Raw genomic sequence first — 16,280 nt, forward strand, 5'->3', positions numbered from 1 at the left:
ATGTGATATTCGAAACACGATTGTAAAAAAATTTATTAATGAAATGCTTTGTTATTTTCACAGTGCATTTAGCTAGTAATGTTGCAGGTTATGAACTAAAACTTAAAGGATTGCGTGATACGTTCATAAGTTACACCAAAATATGTTTAAGTACGCGTGAATTTTTTGAAATTTCATCCTACATTTTGTCTACAAAACACTGTAATTCAAAAAACATATGTGATAGAGCTTAGATTTTGGTTCATAACCTCAACAATATATAGTAAAATATCACATTAAAATTTCGTAAGGATGCAATGAATCAATTGTTACTAATCATGTCACAAAGTCAAGTAAAATGTCAAAAATATCAGCCTTCGTAAAACATGTTTAAAGTCTTTATTCGCGTATTACTTGTACGTAAACACGCAACACTAAAGTGAACGTAACTTTGATTCTAAGCATCATATAAACAAAACAAGGCCCGTTTTGGAATCACAACAAATAGGGCTTTTATAAACAATAAAAAAATCCATATTTTCTTCCAAAATGACGTTTTCAACGTAATCGGAGACCTTAAAAGGGGGTGGGGCTTCTTTTTTTGTATATGGAATATATAGTTGTGAAGAACTTGAATAGAAATTGATTTATATATGAAAAATTTCGCATGTGCAAAATAATGGAACACATGCAATAAATATGAACGAAGTTCACTTGATCACTTAATTAGGTTGACATTTTCAAACGCCGCTTAGTGAAGAGAAATTTCCATAACATTTTTTCATTTAAATTTACTTAAGAAATTGCTACATTTTAATTGCTTTAAAAATTCATTAAAATAATTAAATAATTGGTATATTTGAATGCAATACTAGGAAATATCGTTCAATGAATTGCTTTTTTCCGATAAATTTATTAAAAAAATTTACTAAATTTTTTGTCAATAGGGGGCTGTTTCTCAGCAATCAAATCTACAGTTTTTTTGGAAAAGTGTAAATTTGCATTCAAGAAAATGTTTGTGAAAGACATCTTGGCAGTAATTTTTCCATGTGCCCCGCTAAAAAAATTATATTTTGCAATCGAGCTTAGAACCTCCTTATATCGCTATATGGCAAGCTCAAATTCGGTAAAGAATAATTATTCAGATGCTAGTTTAAAAAGTAGTGATTCCCCCCCCCCCCCCCGATCACTGGAGTGTTTTTGGGTCTGGAATAACCCGCGTGCACGGTTGCCTATCTCATTCAGCAGAGTAAAATTTTCCAACCCGGATGTGCAAAGTTTCCTGATTCCGCCTAGGATTAATGTTGATGTTGGGGAGGAGGGGGTGGGGGGCATCAAAACTCTCTCAATTTTGAGCTCTCATTCGAGGGCCAATGAAAGACACTTGAAATCAATTTGACCATGCAAAAGAGGTTCTTTGCCATACATAATATTATCATACATGTCACATCAAACTCCTTGTCCTGTCTTAAGTAATCTAATGTTTTCAAAGAAGTGAGATTTGCGGGCCAGAATAAAGTTCTCGAAATGGCCGGAGTGGTTCGCGGGTCGGAATTAGTGCTCCTGCGTGACGTGCTTCCTGCTTCCGGTGACAAGTAACGCACTCGCTTACAAGGTGGGATTCAGTGGTTTCCAACCTTTTTGTGGCTTGGGGGCGCATGCGTGATTTTGCCAGGGTGGCAGCTGGCGTCGATGTCAAAATTTTACTTTTAATTAAAAACTGCTTGTTCATTGGCTTAGTTTACTTGTAAGTCGTCCCGGGTACCATGGTGACCGCCCGCATCAAGTTGGGGACCACTGGTTTCTCCACTTCATGTAGAAGCAGTACATGTTTGTCGTAGAAAGATACATTGCATTTGTGTGGAAACAAATCATTAACAGGAGTGGAGAAAGAAAGGAGGGAAGGAAGAAAAGCAACTTCAGTTGATAGGGTTACTTCGTATAAAGCTTCGCGAAGGCGAAGAGAGAAAGAAAACATGGAGAAACATCATTAGAATTTATTCCACTGGCGTTTAGACGTAACATTACGCCCGTGATCGTCAAGGGGTTAAATTCTCGTAATTACAAGTGCATAGAACTATTACTGCATGATATCCTTACAAATGTTCATCTAAATGCCAAAAGCCAATTTTCGGAAGAATCTTGTGATTCGATTTTATGAAACGCCATCTATCAACAAATACTTGACTAAGCTTTTTTTATAAAAAATAGCCCCTCTTCTTCACACAAACTGAAACTGCACACCATCACCTTCAATATTTAAAAATTTGTAAAATATATACAGCTTTACGAAACACCTTGTATCCATGATACTGTGTTTGTGACAGTAAATTGATACAGAAATGTCCGATAGAGGGCCTCACTGATTTGTAAAAAAACACTAACGATCACAGTTTTTTCTGCAATTATCAAATTTTCGCTGATCTTCAGGCGATAACAGAGTCACTCTGGGAGTTGAAATACGGGACAAACGTTCAATCATTAACAGGAGTGCGAGTTATTCAGATTCGGTCTGAAGTATCTGATTGTCTAATCTCTGAATCGAGAAATATTTTTGGTCTGAAGCCTTGAAGTGTTCACGGGAAGCCATTGCGATCACCCATGGTGGGGGAGCGGTCTCTGTACTGCGTTTTGTCCCTGATAAGGCCTGACCATTTTCCCCATAGCGAGAGCAAGGCCGGTGATGTTATCGATGATAAACCACAGGAAAGGTTTGTCGAGGGCGAGAGTTTGCTGACCGTCCGGACTATTCGTTCGAGTCGGCTTCTGGCCGTTCTCTTCAGACTCCTTTACCTCGATCAACGAGGCGTGGGTCATGTTGGTGACGTGCAGCCAACCGAAGTTGCTCATCCCGAACAGGTTGGCGTATCCTGGAGTGAACAGGTCGATCAGCCCCAAGTTGTACAAGGCCTTGGTCAAGTTCCCGTGGATTTGTTCCATCAGTATCCTAGGCATCTGCAAATAAACAAATATACGGTGGTAGGTTATAGATAAATAATATATGGACTAAAGCAGCACCTCCTAGAGATAGAAGGCCTATGCACTGTTTGCCATAAACGTCATTCAGGCTACCTAGCAAGTTTGCCGCACAGCATCGTACTTCGTTTCTTCTTATTTGGGCGTAGAATCTTCCTGATTGGCTCACAAATACCGCATAGCGATTGGGTGTGGGGCATAGAAATCGCCTATTCTGAGCTCGATCATTTCTTTTCCGCACAACGATGACACTGGCACGAGCAGGGAATTTTTTCTCCTGAATATTCTGAGGGACTATTTACTGACGTTACAAGCAGCGTGCGGAGGCTTTCTCTCTCTAGAAGGTGCTGGCTAAAGGCCCCTAACACTTTTTGAATCCCCCGAAATTGTAATTCTGTCCCCTGGTAACGCTATTATTTTCGCAACGAGCCTAGCGTCTGGTAAGGGCGGCTTTGATTCAATCCTTAGAAGCAAAGCGGATGTGGTATTCCCTCAATGGATTTGATCGATACCTTGCGAATTGGACATAACGCATTGAGCACCCTTGAGTTCTCCAGTGGGGACCGAAGTGTTCGTGATTGACAAGCTGAAGAAGTTTCACAGCCACTCACAGTGATATGGTCGATTTCTTTTGAACCAGCGGTAAAGATTCCCAAGTACCCATGATTTAAACACCCATTTTACCCATATTGAAAACATAAGCGGAGATAGACATGGAAGTCTGGGGGAGCAAGGTCATTATTGCATTCACATATACATATATACATTAGATCAGTCGACTCCACCTTTGATGCTGGGGGGGGGGGGAATGCCCCCCACGTATCTCCACCCATGATTGAAAATATATATATATCCTTTTGGATACTCACCATGAAACTGATTCGTTTGACCTGCATGCTATTGATGATGTCAGTCAGCCTCTGAGCACTGATTCGAGTTTCCAACAGCGTCATTCCTTCCGGATCGTTAGGCAAGAGCGCCACCAGCGAGATGAGTCCTCCTTTGAACGGGACTTCGATGGCGCTGCAGTTCAGATAGTCGTGAACCCCATAACGGACCCTGGCTTTCCGCGCTTCCAGCATCAGACCCATCGGGAATCGCCTCTCGTCTCTCAGGTCGTTACCGAACTTCTTACCGTGGTCGATTCTTGTCATGTTCATGTCCAGGGTTCCTTTGAAGTACAGGGCGTTGAGCAGAAGCAGGTTCGTCGATGACGAAGGGATGTGAGTCAGCATTTGACGAGTTTTGCCGTCACTGATCCTCTCGAAGAAAGAATTGATGTGTTTCATGCTTTCTTCGCCATTAAGTATGAAATCCAGGGGATGTACGGAGGTATTGTAGTACCTACGACAGAGAAAGGTTAAAATTGAAGTATAATTTCGGTATTGACCAACTGGATGGGGTGTATTAACCAATCATGTAAGACTTACCGTTGTAAGTAAAACTGGTATGGGTATCGTATGGCGAAATGTCTCTGTATGTACAGGCTGTTAACCATCTTCAACTCATTCGCTTCTCCGACGTCTCTCGTCTGAAAATGGTAACCGGGTCCAAATCCGGTCGGCGACTGTCCAGCGGGACCCTCGTCGCCGTCCCTCAAGTTGACACCGAGGTGCGAGATCAAATCGTGGTAAGCCAGGTGGATTTCTTGAGGATGCATTCCCCACAGGTAGAGGGCCTGCCTGAGCGCCATCGCAGTGTTTCCCTCGGAGCCGAGCAGCACCATGGCCAGGGAAGACCCGATGCAGAACGGGCAGATGGCAACGTTCTGGTCCGTCATGTTCAGCGCGCGGTATAGGTCGATGCCGAACTGGTTCGTCGAGAAAGCCAGCTTCCTCATGTTGAACGTTACCACCTGCACATTGCCACCGTTCGTGGCGGATGACAAGGGCAGCAGTACCAGCGGCAGAAGGTACCAGAAACGTGGCAGAGAGTCAACCATAGCCTCACAGACGCGACGAGATAAATACCCGTTTCAACCTGAAACGTACACGTAAGCAAAAAATTTTACCATAAACATTCATAGCGACAATACAATTTTGATTACAATTAATATATTAAAATTTCTATACACTCAGTTATTAAAGGTATATAGAAAGTAATTTCGATTATATTGTATCTGATTGAGTAAAGCATACTTTAGCGATTTCTACAGAAGTCAAAGCTGATTTGCATCGCTGTGAGTCCATGTGCAGGTTGTTACAGAAATTACTTCTCAATTTTGAAATGATATAACTTAGAAAGAGTGATGGAGGGAAACATGAAACAAGCATTTTGTTTAATAGCTGAGCATGGAATTTCAAACTGGACCGGCTTATGAAATTACTTACAGCTTCGGAACATAGATGGCGTCACGGTCTCGTGGGTGAAATCACATTACGATGGATTCGAAATGGTCATTTTATCTAGCAATGACATGACAAAAGTAAAGAAAAGAGTTTGAAGCTACTTCTCTGCGAATGTCTTCACTGTAATGAATGCATATGCCTCACAGATGAACTGGCCAATCTGATTCAGCGTTTGAAGACCCTTCCTGTAAACAATGACCTTCAAATGACACTGAAACGTTGAAAGACCAGGCACACCCCGCTTCCCATCTCAGCGACAGATATCGAAGTGTTCCAGGAAGTTTACTTTATAATTATCCATTACACTTTATAATGGAGATTAAATCAATTTTAGGAAAAAATAAGTTCAGAAGGCGAAAGCTGCATCAACTGAATTACAACAAATGCTCGAATGACACTCAATAGACGACGCTGCTTCTTATTTTGGCACTTTAAAAACTTTAACAAAGAGTTTTGATTGGGGGAGAAGGAAAGTTGGCGAATGAAAGGGAAAGAATCTATGAGATACGCATCTTGTTTTTGTTTTTAATTGCAGACACATACAAAAGTATACAAATAGAATACACAATGAGACTACACACATGAAATTGAGCACGCACACAAAATGGCATCCACGTGGCTCCAAGGGACAATTGTCCTTCCAGGAGAAGCCGAAAAGGTGGATATCTTCTGTGTTTACACAACCAAGAGAGAAAATAATAATAATAATAATTATATAATTATTATTATATAATTATTATTATAATAATAATTATTATTATTATACAAAATAAGTGATATATACAGACTAGGAAGTGCATGGCGCTTCCCCTAGCCGTTTGCGTATTCATATAGTTTGTAAGTGGATTGTTTATTCATATATTTTCGTGAAATAGTGTATTGTTAGCTATTTGAAATGCAACGGAACTGCACGTGAACTCTTCGACGCTACGCTGGAACGACAAAGAGTACAATAATAACTATCAAAAGATTTATTTGATTAATTATTACAAGAATTGTCGAGAAGCGGCGGCCGCTGATGTCATTGCGCAGTCTACAACGACGTAAAAACGATTCAAGGACGCGCATGAAGACACCAGGTATGCGTTTGATGTCTGCCGCAGCGACGACAAGCCGCGCTACGAGATACTTCGGTGTATCCATAGGCGTCGCATAAACGAGTGATTTAAGGTAACCCCATAGGAAAAATTCACGCGGATTGAGATCCACCATTCGTCTCCTCTGGACTCAGAGCCTGCATGCGGATTTCGCGATTTTCACCCTCTTAACGTGGTTTGCGACGCCATGTCCCATTGCAATTTTTGTTCTTCTTGATGCCTAACAACCCTCTGAGTTTGTCGGTCCATTAACAGAACACCACGTATTATTAACACCATGGTATAATCTCGGCATATTCAAAAATACAAATACAAAATACAACGCCACAACAGGAAAAATGCTTAACGAGGTGGCTGAGAGAAAGCTGCCCGTAACAGATATGGATGTCACGTACTTCTGAAATACAGCATCCAATTACAAAGCGGCTGGACTTTGAGGGCTGGGTGACGGCTGGGCAGGTGTCAGGCAGTTGAATGCATACAGTCGCTTTCGTGACCCGGGGTATTTGGGGGGGGACACACTCATACTTCCGGCACAACTTAATCGGTAGTAAATTGCTTATAGTAGGGGTCTTCAACGTTTTACGCTCGAGGGCCACATAAAAAATTTGTCGCGTTCCGCGGGCCACTCCCCCCCCCCCCAAAGACGATGACAAATTAAATATATTTCAAAATATTTTATAGAATTCAAACATTCAATTCAATTAATTTTAACAAATATTAATTTTGAATGATTTAAAAAAAAAACATTTCAAATTATAGTGTCAAAAAATTCCTTTTTTGCTATATTAATACATTTCTGTTACTGGTAAATGCTTTTGAAAGTTGGTAAATTGTATGAAACAGAATGAAAATGGATGATTTTATATGTGAATTAATTACGCACGAAATAAACAAGAAAATCTTTGGTTACTTACATTACGAATGCGAGTGGATGTAATTTCTAAATTAATGCGAAACTTGACTGTGTTTTTGCTTGACTGAAGCTTCAATGTTAGGCAAAATTTGTGTTGTTGCTATTTCAACAACACAGGGAGATTTCACATTTCTTGTCGATGTCACTGGTCATCTGAATGATCTAAACTACCACTCACTGGGAAAAGACCTACTTGTCCATAATTTTTATGACAACGTAAAAGCGTTCGAAACTAAATTAGTCCTTTGGAAACGTCAATTGCAAAACAAAAACTGCATACAAAATTATTGAAGTTGGTAAATAGATCTACAACTTGGAAACCGGACGATTATGGACAGTGCATTTCAAATCTGAGAATGGAATTCAGAAGCAGATTTTCCGACTTCCGCGAGAACGAAATTTCTATGAAAACATTTTCCTAACCCTTCTCGGTCGATATCGAAAGTGTTCCACCTGAGCTGCAATTAGAATTTCCAGATATGCAATGTGACTGCAGTTAAATGAAAGTTTTTTTGAAATTCCTTCATTAATTGATTTTTATTCTAAATATGTGTTCAAAGAAAAGTATCCAGAAATATGCAAATATGCATTGTTCATATCTTCTATATACAGGCAGCATATTTTTATTATATTTGCTGCCTTATAATTTATTATATTTGGCAGCACTTACATATGAGAATAGTTGTTTAGTCGAATTAAGAATACAAAATCCAAAACTAGAACACGTCTGACTGATCAACATTTGGAGGATACTTCACGTAAGTGTATGGTGTGGTTTCTTTTACGTTAAAAGCTTTATTCAGAAGCTAAATACTGTACGCTGATCAGCCTGTCCTTGTTATAAGTCTATATGAAGCTGGGTGACTTTTTTTTGTTGAAATCTTCGTTTCACCCCATTTTTGAATGATATTGTGTCAATCGATCGAAATGTTTTGGTGGGCCACCAAAATAGCGACGGCGGGCCACGGGTTGAAGACCCCTAGCCTATAGCGATACACCGGAGTTGTGCTCGGTTTGAATGAATGAATGAACCAATTACAAAGAATGTATAAGGTAAAATATTATATACAATGCCCATAAAGAATACTTATGATTGTCTTATTCTAAGAATGGATAGAGCTTCTCGATTTACCCCAACATGTTTATCGTATTTATTTTTTAAACGTGTCAATTGTGTTACAATTTACTACCTCCGGGGTTTAAGCTATTCCATTTATTAACAACCCTATTTAGAAGAATTCCCTGCGACACCATAACTTAGAATTGCCCCTTACCAATCGATACTGGTGTCCACTTTGTCGAAGCCGTCGATTCACGGCGTATTAATGTTCCATCCTATCCATCCCGTTGAAAAATTTGAACACTTCGATTCCCCCCCGACACAAAATACATAAATGATGCTCCGCGATTTTTCTTCTTCTAAAATACATAAATGTATGCAAACATATGATAAAAACATATTTTTGAGCTCTAATAAAAAAAGAAAAAACCGAGAGATTTAGATGAATGCAGATCTATCTTTATTTTTAGTGCATACTTTAGCATTTTTTAAGTGCGTATCTTGCCACATAAACTGAAGCGCCAAAAAAACTGGTACAGGCATGCGCATGCAAATAAAGAGATATGGAACCAATCAGAGTACGGCGCTGCGGCCGGCAACGCCTATATAATACAACAAGTGTCGGGCATAGTTGTTAGATCGGTTACTGCTGCTACAATGGCAGGTTATCGAGATTTAAGTGAGTTTGAACGGGGTGTTATAGTCGGCGCACGAAAAATGGGACATAGCATCTCCGAGGTAGCGATGAAATTTGGATTTTCACGTACGACCAATTCCCGAGTGTATCGGAAAAAATTATATCTACGACATCGCTGCAGCCGGAAAAACATCATGCAAGAACGGGACTGGCGAGAATCATTAAACGTGACAGACCCTTCCGCAAATTGCTGCAGATTTCAATGCTGGGCTATCAAAAAGTGTCAGCGTGCGAACCTTTAAACGAAACATCATCGATATGGGCTTTCGGAGCCGAAGGCCCACTCGTGTACCCTTGATGACTGCACGACACAAAGCTTTGCGCCTCGCCTGGGCTCGACAACACCGACATTGGACTGTTGAGGACTGGAAACACGTTGCCTGGTCTGACGAGTCTCGGTTCCAATTGCTTCGAGCTGATGGACGTGTACGGGTATGAAGACAACATCATGAATCCATGGACCCTACATGAGAACAGGGGACTGTTCAAGCTGGTGGAGGCTCTGTGATGGTATGGGGCGTGTGCAGTTGGCGCGATATGGGACCCCTGATACGTCTAGATACGACTCTGACAGGCGACAGGTACGTAAGCATCCTGTCTGATCACCTGCACCCATTCATGTCCATTGTGCATTCCGACGGACTTGGACAATTTCAGCAAGACAATGCGACACCCCCACACGTCCAGAATTGCTACAAAGTGGCTCCAGGAACACTCTTCTGACTTTAGACACTTCCGCTGGCCACCAAAATCCCCAGACATGAACATTATTGAACATATCTGGGATACCTTGCAACGTGCTGTTCAGAAGAGATCTCCACCCCCTCTTACTCCTACGGATTTATGGACAGCCCTGCAGAATTCATGGTGTCAATTACCTCCAGCACTACTTCAGACATTAGTCGAGTCCATGCCACGTCGTGTTGCGGCACTTCTGCGTGCTCGCGGGGGCCCTACACGATATTAGGCAGGTGACCAGTTTTTTTGGCTCTTCAGTGTATTTACTACCATATAATCCGTGCCCTAGTCATCAGTAGAAGCTTCTGGGCTACAGAGCCACGGTTCGAAGTTACGACAACGTTAGGCAAACGCGAAGCAACCCGGAAGAGAGATAACCCACTGATGAGAGAAAGCCTGCGCATTCTTGCAAGACCCGTGTAAGTTTGATTAATCCAGTCCCAGAACAGTACCTATTAAGAAGAGTTGTTTGTAAACAAGAGGCCGATTAATAGCGAAAAAAGAATGAAAAGAGAAATGGCCTTAAAATGACGTTTTATTGTGGGGGTTACGGTACGTTTGCAGTGTCGTCCGTTCACCCACGAGTCGCGAACCAGAAACTGCGTTCTCCTCCAGTGAGTGCGTCCTGAAAAGATTCGTCCGAGTTCTTTGTTGCTCATCGTCGTTTTCAAGGGCTTGAATTCCAGTCCACCGTATCATAGAAGTTTCCCCCGCGGAGAGCACACACAGCCAGGCCTTAAACACAAATACTTGCGTAACATGAAAATTCAGGGATTTTCCATTTCCACTTTGAAATATGGCAGCAACAGTAAAACACAAAACACGCGTAACTCTGACAACATAAATACGCTAGAGCCACACGCGCACACACACACGCACAACATGTTGCTGCGTTTAACCAATTCGTTAGGAATTCCCGTGAGGTGCATGTACGGTTAAGTTATAGTACAGAATATAGATGACTGGATACCAAGCGAAGATAATTACAAAGAAATGTCACATTCCTCTGTGGGGGGATCGAACTACCATCCTCGCCGGGAGCGTGCTCAACCATTAAGGGGTCATTCAAGTATTACGTCAGCATCGAGAGAGAGGGACGGGGGATTCGGATTTGCTGACTTTTGGTGACAAGGGGGGGGGGGGGCTTTGAAGGTTGCTTGCGCCATCAACCACCCTTTTTGAAGATATGAAATATTCTAAGCTGCTCACGAAATTTTGCTGACAAGGGTGGAGGGGGGTCAGTGTTTTGCTGACTTTTGCTGACGGGGGTGGGTCCAAAAATGGCTAAAAATTTGCATACGTAATACTTGAATGGCCCCTAACATACAGAGGACAGACATTTTCTTTCCTAAGAGCACTGTTATTCCTTTGGGGTTGAAAGGCTGCGCAATAGACATCAGCAACAGCTCGTAACGAAATTAGCCCCCCCCCCCTCCCCGCGATGGTGACATAGAACGAACGGAACGGAAAGTGAGAGGTTGGTGGTTCGATTCCCCGCAGAGGAATGTGACTTTTGTTTCCAATCATCTTTGCTCGGTAATTAAGCGTATTTTCGTAGCTGAACTGAAAACATTCATTATAATGTAATTGTATTATTTTTAAACATTTACATTAGACTTTAGATTTAAAATGATCATAATAACGGATTGGAGCTCGTCATTGGACGCCGGATCGGCTAGTGGCAACGGGTTTTGCTCTGGGAATAGCATTATTTCGAATCGTTAGTATGTGACGGCGTGTGCTTTCACCTAATACACTGGTGTAAGAAATGAAGAGAATTTGCAGACTTGAGCGATTTTAATGAAATATGATATGTACATACATTGATACAATACAAAACAAATAACCATTCACTAATCGTAATACGCCAGCATGATCGTGCGTAACACTCGTTGGAGTCGGAAGGTGTGAAACAGCGGTTGCAGAATAAACAAAAAAATGGGTTAATAGGGGGTATGGTCCCCTCTTATATCACAGCGTGATTTCATACTTGAAATAAGGCAGTTTATCATTTCCTGTAGCAATTGGTTCCACTCGTTCAGCAACGCTGTTTTCATTCCCTAGATGGTTCCCGGAGGGGGGTTGCGAGTTGCAATTGCCCTCCCCAGAGCGTCCCAGACATGCTCTATAGGGTTAAGGTCTGGAGACCTGGCTGGCCAATCCATCCGGCGAATATCCTCACTCTCTAGAAAATCGTCGAGCAGAACAGCTCTATGTGGCCTCGCGTTATCGTCCATTAAAATGAACTCAGGGCCAACTGCGCCCCTGAAAAGGCTCCAAGACCTCATCCCTATACCTCACACCAGTCACAGTGCCTCTTTCAAAGACATGGAGAGGTGTGCGGCCATCCAACATGATGCCTGTCCAGACCATTAAACCTCCTCCGCCATAATGGTCGATTTCGCGGACATCGGAGGGTAGGTAGCGGGTCCCTGGTTCTCTCCATATGAACGTACGGCGAGAATCGGTGCTTAGGCTGAATCGGGACTCATCAGTGAAGAGAACGGTCGCCCATTGATCCATACTCCAATCTCTATGCTCTCTGCACCATGATAAACGGATTCTCCTGTCCGTAGAATTGAGCGGGACGCAAACAGCAGGTCTTCTTGCAAACAACCCTCTCTCATGAAGTCTTTTGGAAACAGTCACCCTTGATACACGGGCTCCTGTGGCTGCATCAATGGCGATCTTCTTTGGCCGTCGTGGCTCTTGGACGACCTTGCCTAGGCTTTCTCTCGATGGATCCGGTATCCTGGAACTGTTTCCATAAGTTATACACAACGCTGGGCGTTAAATTGAACTCTCTACAAATCTGGACTTGAGATTGGCCTCCCCACAATTCGCCACCTCATTCCATCATCTAAACGTTGGTGGTTACTCATTTTTACTGTTACAATTTGAAATTAACCGATTGCTGCAAAATAACACCAAGAAATTCGCTGAGGTGTGCTAGCGAACGAAATGCGTCTTAACTTACGCGCGCTTATAAAGCCTGTTTCTCTACTGGCTCCGCCTACACACACGTGTACGCTTACGTATTTGACGTACAAGATTTGCATTTTTGTCTAGAAGCAGTGGTTTTACATTCAGTTCAGTTCTTTTCATGAAATTCGATAAAATATGCAAATTATCTTAATTTATTTCACCAGTGTAGTTACGAGATCTTCACGGATCAACGGTTGTCTTCAAGTTTCTGAACGCTTTTCCCGACGTCTGTTTTGGTCGTAGGGTCTTGCCGAAGGTAAAAACCTGGCCCTGACCACAGATGTGGCTCGTCAGGGATAAGTTCTCGACTTTTTTCAACTGCGTCATGCCACTGCTGTATCTATTCCAATCCCAATGACAGGGCACAAATTTTGGGGCTTGCAGAAAATGCTCACGATGACAAAGGGAGGGATCTCGAAACCTTTGCGGGAAGTTTCTTTCCCTGGATTCGAGCTCAATATCACGCAGGCAATGATGGGTTTTGTTGATGATTGTGAAGTGATTAGTGAGTTATTGGATGTAATTTCAGTGTATGTCGAGTATCTGGTAGAGCCATCGAATGGAGATATATGCCGTAAACTAGTAATTGACGGTTGTGCCTCTCTGGAGGACACTAAATCTTTGCATAAACATGGTATTTCTTCTGTTAATGACACCGATAAATGTAGTGGTGCTAATGATCGTCATTTATGCCCATATCTCAGAAGGTATAATTAGTGATGGTGCCACCTTGAATGCCACAAAATTTTTTGATGAAAATAGTGTTCCGAATGGTGAAAATTCTGACAAATATTGTGGCACAAATGATTATAATTTACTGTGTGATGCTCGAACTTTAGGAGATGTTCCTAATGATTCGCGCGATAAAACTTATGTTGTAAATGATTCATTGCCTTCTAACAAAGATTTGTTGAATATATACATTCGTTGTAAAATTCTTGTGCACACGTTGCTAAACGTGCTTCTGTTCACGCCAATGCTCCACAGCACTGCGTTGCTAGCGTTGGAGGTACTGATTATACTAAAATTCATAAAAAATGTTCAAATCAATCAACATTTTTTTTTCCCATTTCGCAACCCCAAAAATGCTCTCCCGCAACCACTGCTACAGAGTGATGTTCCAGAATCTGGGCTGGAAGAGATCTCGGCAACGGGATAAGTCCAGTGGCAAAGTTCATTCATTCATTCGTGCTATAGAGTGAGCATACACCCCGGTCTGTCATATGAATCCTGGCGCACCGACGGATTTTTGAGCTGCTCCAAGAAAACATAATTTTGTCGTAAATAGGCCATAATTGGTGAGATTATGCAATAAGTCCCGGTTTCGTATTTTCAAAATCCAGTCACAGAGTTCATTGAAGTGAAATGAACCCATTTTTGTGAAATTATGATATCTAGATCAAAGCCGTCTGGCTCTAGAAAAATAAACTAGTATACGAATGTCTAAAACATCGTAAGCTGGATCCAACGCGAATTGTGAAACTGAATATCAGCGGACATTCGTGCGATGGATATTGATATCACAGCGAAGATTTTTGGTTCAGACATCGTCTCAACCTCGCCGTACGGCAAACTATTTCTTGATGACTACCGCGTTCAGTTGAGGAATCATCGTCCTCGGATCACGCACTCATCAGACGAATACCTCAGGAGTCACGCGTATGAGCTCCAACACAAATTCAGGCAGAAGTCCAGGTTCCGATCCATCAACAGGAAGAAAGAGGACCTTCCAAGCGAACAGGATCTACGAGACATGTGCGACATTCTCAAGATTTACCAGTCCCGGAACGGCGATATGATCGACTTCACTGACTTCAAGAACATCGGGGAAGGCTTCAGTCGGAAATTCGCGACATACTTTACAGCCGCGACTTTCGGCAAGTTCGCGACTCAGCTGGACAGTTACGGTCGGATAAGTATACTGGATTTCTTCGATTACGTCACCGGAAAAGTAAGGATACAGTGGAGGTGCCTGGACCTGTATCTCTACGACAACGCTGGTACCGGTTACCTCCGGGAGAGGGATCTCGAGACGTACTTCCTCAAGTCCATACCGATGTTCATGAAGGACGAGCTGGACGCCACTTTCCTGCCTTTCTACTTCTTCACCATCGTCAGGAAGTTCTTCTTCCATCTGGACCCGATGAGAACCGGACGGATCAAGATACAGGACATCCTATTCAGCAGTCTCCTCGACACGTGGGACGAGAACATTTCACCGTCGACGTGCTCGGATTCGAACTGGTTCTCCGTAGAGTCCATCTTCCGCCTCTATTGCCTATACCTAGACCTGGACGAGGACCGTAACGGGATGCTGAGCTCGGAGGAATTCGCCAAGTTCGGTGTGAGTGCGCTCAACCCGGTTTTAATCCAGCGGGTCTTCCAGGAATGTCCGACGCACGACGGCGAGATGGACTACAAAGGGTACTTGGATTTCGTCCTGGCCAAAGGAAGCACGAAGGACCCGCAGTCTTTGAAGTACTTCTTCCGAATGTTGGACTTTGACCAGAAGGGGTACCTCACCGCTCTGGACATCTACCATTTCCTCAAAGGGTTGGCGAAGCACGTCGATACCGAGGTCCCTTTCCAAGACGTCGCCAATGAAATCTTTGATATGGTGAATCCGTCTGATCCGGATCGTATAACGATTTGTGACTTGGTATCATGTGGGAAAGGTGACACCTTCGTTAACGTCCTCATCGACGCGGACGCGTTTACGACGTTCTTGAACCGGTACCCTGGAACTTCCGATGACTTCGACGACGATTATGCCAACTATTTCTAAGATTATATAAAACATCGTGAATTCGTTGGCTTTCTTTTCCGTGATTTATGTTTGAATTTCCTGCAGGATATGGGAAACAGCGTGTTCTCTTAAGGCTCTGATTGGAGCGTTCGAATATAAAGTATAATGTGAACCTCGTATGTAAATTAATATAAGAGTTATATTCAGAAAAGATGGAAAAACTTTAAGAGGTGATAGTACACACCAATGTGCCCGAGTGGCGCAGTGGTAAACATGCTCGTCTTACATTCTGAAGGTTACCATCAGGGTCCATGGGTTTGAATCCGGGCACAGAACCATTCGAAGCAAGTTCTTTGCCTAGGGCGACCCCCGATGAATGGAGCCTTCATTTCCCACCCAACTCCACCGGTTGGAAATTGCCGTATGGCGATATATGACCGGAGTTGGTGTAGTAGTACAAACAATTGTCATCGAAGAATGCATGGTCTAACATGAAACGGCCGCTCCGCAAACGTTAAAACGGCACTATAGTAGCCAAAAGCCCTGTATTATTGTATTGTATTCTTAAAAACGGCATTCCTATTGAAATTTTTCGGGAGAAAAAGAACACCATGCATGCAAATGTAACCGGGGGAAGAAGAAGAAACCGTATGCAAATCTGCAAAATCACAGTGCATCAGACCGGGAAGCAAGAAAGGATCCCGGTTCTGCAAAGCTGTGTCGATGCAAGTGCGCAAA

The 16,280-nt window shown here is 42.6% G+C and overlaps 1 protein-coding gene and 1 pseudogene across 1 annotated transcript in view; one reads left to right on the top strand and one right to left on the bottom strand.

Annotated features, from left to right (window-relative positions):
• Positions 1–1,156: 1,156 nt before the first annotated feature.
• Positions 1,157–16,280, bottom strand: part of LOC149080781 (leukocyte elastase inhibitor A-like) — a 55,309-nt gene continuing 40,185 nt past the window's right edge. The window contains exons 2-4 of the mRNA XM_089237291.1: positions 4,386–4,935; positions 3,825–4,299; positions 1,157–2,934 (exon numbers count right to left, since the gene is read on the bottom strand). Coding sequence (XP_089093417.1) covers positions 2,575–2,934; positions 3,825–4,299; positions 4,386–4,897 — 1,347 coding nt within the window. The 5' untranslated portion in view covers positions 4,898–4,935 and the 3' untranslated portion in view covers positions 1,157–2,574. The remainder of the gene's footprint in view (positions 2,935–3,824; positions 4,300–4,385; positions 4,936–16,280) is intronic.
• On the top strand, positions 14,304–15,581 carry LOC149080782 (serine/threonine-protein phosphatase 2A regulatory subunit B'' subunit gamma pseudogene; annotated as a pseudogene).

Source organism: Pholcus phalangioides, unplaced genomic scaffold, assembly GCF_987345545.1.
Source record: "Pholcus phalangioides strain wild (caught in Gottingen) unplaced genomic scaffold, Ppha-v1.0 ptg000010l_1, whole genome shotgun sequence".
Taxonomy (NCBI): domain Eukaryota; kingdom Metazoa; phylum Arthropoda; class Arachnida; order Araneae; family Pholcidae; genus Pholcus; species Pholcus phalangioides.